Source organism: Ornithodoros turicata, chromosome 1 (genome assembly GCF_037126465.1).
Source record: "Ornithodoros turicata isolate Travis chromosome 1, ASM3712646v1, whole genome shotgun sequence".
NCBI classification, from domain to species: domain Eukaryota; kingdom Metazoa; phylum Arthropoda; class Arachnida; order Ixodida; family Argasidae; genus Ornithodoros; species Ornithodoros turicata.
Genome location: NC_088201.1, coordinates 106,667,890 through 106,674,338, shown reverse-complemented (window position 1 = coordinate 106,674,338; position 6,449 = coordinate 106,667,890). Strand labels below are relative to the sequence as shown.

The 6,449-nt window shown below is 44.3% G+C and overlaps 1 protein-coding gene across 2 annotated transcripts; it reads right to left on the bottom strand.

The window, feature by feature from the left end:
• Window positions 1-406: 406 nt before the first annotated feature.
• On the bottom strand, window positions 407-5,965 carry LOC135367437 (uncharacterized). Of its 2 annotated transcripts, none has more exons than XM_064600715.1 (8): window positions 5,757-5,965; window positions 5,614-5,673; window positions 5,455-5,551; window positions 5,316-5,401; window positions 4,986-5,082; window positions 2,796-2,854; window positions 2,518-2,740; window positions 407-538 (listed from the first exon to the last, which is right to left on the bottom strand). In XM_064600715.1, the coding sequence occupies exons 3-8, from the start codon at window positions 5,465-5,467 to the stop codon at window positions 411-413; spliced, it is 606 nt and encodes a 201-aa protein (XP_064456785.1). In that variant the 5' UTR covers window positions 5,468-5,551; window positions 5,614-5,673; window positions 5,757-5,965; the 3' UTR covers window positions 407-410. The 2 variants fall into 2 exon arrangements, with proteins under 2 accessions (XP_064456785.1, XP_064456795.1); XM_064600725.1 differs by having other exon boundaries at window positions 4,992-5,082.
• Between the last annotated feature and the right edge of the window lie 484 nt (window positions 5,966-6,449).

Sequence of the window (6,449 nt, the reverse complement as noted above, 5' to 3'; positions counted from 1 at the left end):
GGTTTGCTTCGTTTTAGTTTTAGTGGACGACTTGTTTGCTGCAAGATTTCTGCAGGCGGGACGTATATGACCCTTCTTGTTGCAGTGGAGGCATCCCAGGCAAAAATCTAGAGTGGGACCAGTTCAAAGTGGTTTATCGGACAGGTCCCATTCTGGTCCCAGACCCCAAGTGGTTCCATCCGGGGACCACTTGGGGTCTGGGACCAGAATGGGACCTGTCCGATAAACCACTCTGGAAATGGTCCCATTTGGGTTCCACTCCCAAGTGGTCCCCGCGGAGCTGGGACCACTTCACAAATAATCTATGGATAAATGGACAAAAAGAAGGTTGCTGTGGTTGAACAATAATAGCACTCAATAAAACTTTATTTACTGTTCATAGTACAACGCTGTGTAGATCTGGTGAATGACTAAACTGAGAGGTGACGCCTCGCACTCTTCCGCGCATCTTGTATTTTTTCTGACAGTATGATTCCTCTCTTCTCGATGCACGTAGAGACGTCAACCTTATTTTCTCTTCCCCAGTGTATGACTGCATCTGCAACAGCATATACAGGAAGTTTTAACAAAATGTGCTGCCAAACTATAAAACAGCGCAGGGTTCACCAAAGTGAAGTTCCTGTAACTGAGTTAAAAGTAAATAAAGCATTTGGGCATAATATACTACACATTAGAAGGCGTATTATGTGCTGAAATTTCATATGGAAGCCCATTATTCCTTCTACTGTGCCTGCGGGTTTGCGACCACCCTTTTCCAGCCACGTGGTATTTGTGAACCCTCTGCTAATTTATATCCTTTACCCTCTCTCTTTTCGTATGTTCACGTGTGTCATACGAGTATATACAGTCATGTCTCGATTATCGGGACAGCTCGGGAGTCGTCCCCTTTCGTCCGGATAACGAATTTCCAGATAACCGAACCAAGCAAATTTCAGGGGGAACCTGAAAAAATTGGGAGACAGCCCCAGAAAAGGAAACAAGGCCAAGATCGTTAGTTCAAAAATTAATGCGACGTGGGCCGCTTGAAATGGTAGGCACGCGTGTGACAGAATTTTGGTAACAGCCAGGGCACACGCTGCATCACCCTGCTGTTCAAGGAAGGGTAATGTCACAGAAAGTTTGTGTCTTTTTGCAAATGCCTTTGGCGTATGCCAGACGACAAGGCAATGTTTTGGAACAGCCTGGATATTCACCCTTACACGTGGATTTCTTGCCCCCTGTGGGTACAGGAGACCTCTTCCGCTTATCGTCTACTGTCTCTACCGTGTGGCCGCACACACCAAAAGGGAGTGACGTCTGAAGAAACGGGGGTCAAACAGAGCGTACAGAATGCCCGGTGAGATGTGACCCTTTTCCGGAATAATGCGAACACAGCACATGCCAGGAAGCAGGGACAGAGGAAGTTGACACTTTTTCGGATATGCGAATCAGAATTACCCACAGGTCCTGGAAGATTGTTCCCCGTACTTGCTGTCCGGATACGGATAACGAATTCCGGATAACCGAGACAAAATCCAATGGTAGCAGGTTCGTTCCCGGCAGTGCAGTTCGGATAACGAGTTTTCCCCGATATCTGAACTCCGGATACGCGAGACATGACTGTATATATATATTTGTAACTCCAATGCTGTTGTTTTTGTACCTGACAAAATGCTGTCCACTGCATGAAAGCTTGTAACCATTAAAGGAAAGATTGAGTGTTTTATAATTTTGTTGTTATACCCAAAACGCACTGACACAGGATCCACATCGCACACAATTGTGATTAGGCAGTGATTGCTATCGCTCTTAGGTGCGGACAAAGCGAACCTCGGCGACAGAGATCAACAAACGCAGACACTTGTCCCCCGTTCGTGAACATGATTACACACTTCAAGGAAGGTTGGCGCAGGCGCAGTGGCTTCCTTTCACCCTCGCCTTCTTGCTACTCGCGCTGCTGGTTCCGGGTTTGTAAGATGGCGACGATGGCAGCAGTCCGCACGAAGAAAACAACATCGACAAGCGCCGAAACAGATGAAATCGCATTTGTATTAATGTGAATTTATTTCAAGTAGACATCCTGGACCAATTTTTTCTTAATTAATTTGGCTCAATTTAAGGCTTAATTTGAAACTTCAGGGGTATTGTGCAAAGCTTCCACCAGATGACTGCAAATGAAAACCAAGATCCCCAACGCGAAGTGCGGACAGCACGGTGTGCACAGTGGGATTGCGCCGACGAGGATTGTGGACCGATCCAGACTGTGTGTTTTGGGTATTACTTGGTCTACTGAATGCAAAGTGTGCTTGTAAAGTTGGCTTCCTACAATGCGCACAAATATCAGGTGAAGCCTAGGGCTAAACAACTGCAAAAATATTCCAAAAATTTTAATAAATTTTTAAATATTGCTATTTGATTTCGAATTGAATTGAATACAATAATTTCATTCAATATTTAAAATTTTCAAATATTCACACATGCCTAGATGATGAAATCAGTAAGATTAGCCTGAGAAAAAGAAATTCGGAGTTATCATACCAATGACAAGTCCGACTTTCATTGGCGTCAGCTCCTTCCTGATAGGTGCCTCTGGATCCCGACGGTCTTTTGGCGCAGTCTTCCCACTGTAGGTTCGCACTGCAAGGACGGTGTCACCCGATATGGCCTTTGCCATATCCTTCATCACAAGCGTTGGCCTCTTGTTTCTGAATATTTTATAAGCTTGTTCTTCCGTGAGGACAAAACCATTCCGGACATGAAACTGAAGGGGAAGGTATTATCAGGCGTACGCAAAATTGATACTGTCATCTACTAACCCTGCCGTCATCAAGCTTGGACAAGGGTTTTGCATTGGTCAACCTGTTGTCAAATGCGCCTGTATGTAAATAAAGGAATATTTTCAATTTCGCATGTAGTAGAGTTAGTGAACTTTTTACCATTTGCCAAAATATACAAAAACTCAACAGAGCACGAATGATACTCCCCATGCATGTTAAATTGATTCTTTACTATTCATTGGTGTTCTCGCGGTTATCGTACTGTATTTTGGTTTGGGGTTCGACGTCCCCAACCAATTTTTCAGTTATTCAACGCTCCCAAAACAAGGCTGTTCGGGCCGTTGGTAATCTGCCGTTTCTTTCGCCTGTAAGTGACATCATGAAAAAACATCGCATTTTAAGTGTACAGGCTATGTATCAGCATAACTTGGTGTTAAAATTTTTCAAGGAATTTAAAAAGAACCCGGACATTTTTTGTAGTAAATATGGTATTAATACTCTCGTTGTTCCTTATCTCTTACGTACTGCTCCACTGGTTTGTATCCCTAGATGCAGGACGAAATATGGGGAAGAAAGATTGTCTTTCTTAGCTGCTAAGTACTTTAACAGCTTTTATGATTTAATGGTGAAATGCGACTCTGTTCGAACTTTCAGAAAAGAATTAGCAGGTGTTCTCTTGTAGCTCTTCGGAGCATTGATCGATGAATACGTATTGTTGTAAGATTTGTTTTGCTTTTATTACTTTATTATTTTATTACTGCTTTATACTAATAGATTATGTCTTCACTGTCTTGTTTGTTTGATTGTATTGGCTGTGCTCTCGCCATGTCGGGGACTGTGTCCCTTTTGCGCGTGCACATTACCAAATAAACCTGAAACCTGAAAAAATACATGCCAAATATTTTTCATACATTCAGCATGTTGCAAAAAAATCCCCAATTGCACTCTGACACATGGTGCCATTTACCCGAAAATAGGTCAATGCATAGGTCAACGCACTCTGAAAATCGGGAAGCCAGGGCAAAATGATGCGAGGACAAAAAAGGCTGCAACCTTATGCCTGCATTTTGTGACGCTTATTGTCTGATGTCACAGATGTACTGTTGTGCGCCATCGTGCGCGAGCATGTGCACTTAAGGAACAAGAAACACAGTATCGGGGTGATCACAACAAGGTACTAGAGTACTCGTGGCACAAACTTGGCCATGCGAAAGCACGACAATCACTGTTACCTTACGCGAGAAACGTGTGCGGCTAAAGGGCAGTGCAAAGCACACGTGACAAACGGAACAGGAGACACTGTGCCTCAGAGACTACACGGGAGTTCACTACGTGGGTGCCACAGGTAATACTTGCTTCAAAATAACATATTTTACTGACTTTATTATGTGGTGCTCCCCTTCCTATGTGGACGTTCTTTTTTAGGGCAAACCGCAGCGTTGTATGCGGGCAAATAGCAATATTTCATGCCCCACAAGACAGTGACCCAATTGTAAGTTGACCCCTCACATTTGCGGGATTCCTACTCAAGAGCAGGCAGGCAGGCAGAAACCGCTCCTGGGGTGTCCTCGCCTGTTTGGCAACGGAGGGTAGCACAGCACAGGCAGCAATTTTAACCGTTCCAAAGCAGAAAAACCAGCTGGTGCTCCCACAAGAGTCCCCCACTACTCTGTTGTATGTTCTTGTTATACCCCTCCCGCACACCAGCGTAGCGGCTGTCATACAGACATAATAACTAAGCACGGCTACTTGCGGTACGATTGTGAGGGATCATATACAGAACGTGTAGTGTGTTCGCGTCATGTGATTTTGTTTCAGGGCCGAAAATGCTTCAGCAAGAGCTATGAGATTAATATCAAGCTGTAAAAAGGTCACCCTATGTTCTGACAGCATGGCGCACTCTTCTTCGAGCTGCTGCTGCCACTTGACATACCTAAAATCAGCCTTTCACTGTGTTCAGACCAGGTGGATGTCTCAGAGTGACAACAGTAGCAGACGATGAAGCAGCAGCAGCAGCAGCTTCGAATTCTCAAAAGTCTATTTACTCCTCCATCACCGCAGAACCTACTTTTTTTTTTTTTTTTCAATTCCTTGCCAATTTGCGAGATGCACAATGGGTAGGTTATACCTGAATTTTCCCAATTTCACTTTTGAAAAAATATCAGGTGCACTCAGATATAACTTGAAAAAGTCAGGTCCTAAATATTTGTGATTAAATTTATGACATGCCCTTACCAGGAGGCTCAGCGGCTATGGCAGCAGTCACAGTTTGACTAGCATGGCAGAAATCCCTTGGCTGATCTCGATCTCCCATGGCAGACCTCCCCGAAGAAAGTTTTTTTTCTCGACTTGAATGCAGCGAAGAAGGTATACAGAACAGCTTTGAACACGCAGAAAATGACAATGGGAGAACGTATTCTTGGAATAGCTAGGATGCGATGCGCACTATCTAATTTGTCAAGAGGGCTGTATATGCAAAATAAAAGCCTATTTAAGCCCATTTGCTGTCCTTACACTTGGCAGTTATTCAGTGTCGTACACTTCAGCAAAACCCATACCTGAGTGCACCAGATTTTCATGCTGTGGTTGTCGCATGCAGGACCCACTGGAAACAGCTTCGACAGCGCAGAGCTCACTGAAGATAGCTGGAAGTTAGACTATTTAGCAAGTGCTCGGAGGCTGTGATTCAGTGTCTCACATTCCTCATGCATGCTGTCTGAAAGCAGAACATCCTCATCTTGGTCGCCTCTCTAAGTGAGAACCACTGTAACTTCCCTTGGCCTCCCCCAATGACCCTACGGAACATACAATAAATACGAATAGTACACACCACAGCTTAACTTGGACAGCGTTTTACCATTTCCCTGACCGGTGCCTGGGGCAAGCAATGACCTTATTGTATCAAGCATGGTTCGCACTAGGATAAACAAAGTATTGGTGAAGCATGCCCTCAAAATATCTGCCAAATTCTATTATCCAAAACAAGCTCCCCTGGCTTACTTTCAGTTAGCTTTGAATCAAGCCCCGATTCCAGAAACCTCACACGTTCCATGAGGTCAGTACACTTGTGGCGCTCTATTCGGAGATCAGCCTTCAACCTGTCAGCCTCTTTCTCTGCCAGTTTCATCTGTGATGATAGTACGATACTGTCATCACTTCCACTCTCCATATCTGAGAATGGTGATGGATGTCTCCTTGCTTTCTTTTTTAGATGCTGCAATATGTTAAGACTGATGGACACATGCTTAACGAGCAGGATGCTTACCAGAGATCGTGGCCTTACTGACGAGCGGTCGTCATCTTCACCAACTCTCTTGCCATTAACCTGTCAAAACAGTTTATTTGCCTTTATTCTCCTAGTCAACATGGCTATCTGCTTGTTCTCAACTGACATACTTGAGGACAATATTTCTGTGGAAAGGTGCTCCGACAGGTGTTTAAACCAAAGGTATCGAACTCCCCACCCCAAAAGAATAGACAAAATGGCGTAAATGCAGGCTAGCTGGTGGATAAATTCCACGATAGGCAAGCCTGAGCGATGGGCAAGACACGTAAACAAACGTGTTGTTTACGTGTCTTGCCCATCGCTCAGGCTTGCCTATCATGGAATTTACCCAAAAGAATAGGTTCAGTTCGGGTTCAACCTGTTCATATTTTATTGTAGTGTGGCTTAAGTTCAGCACACCTCTGACA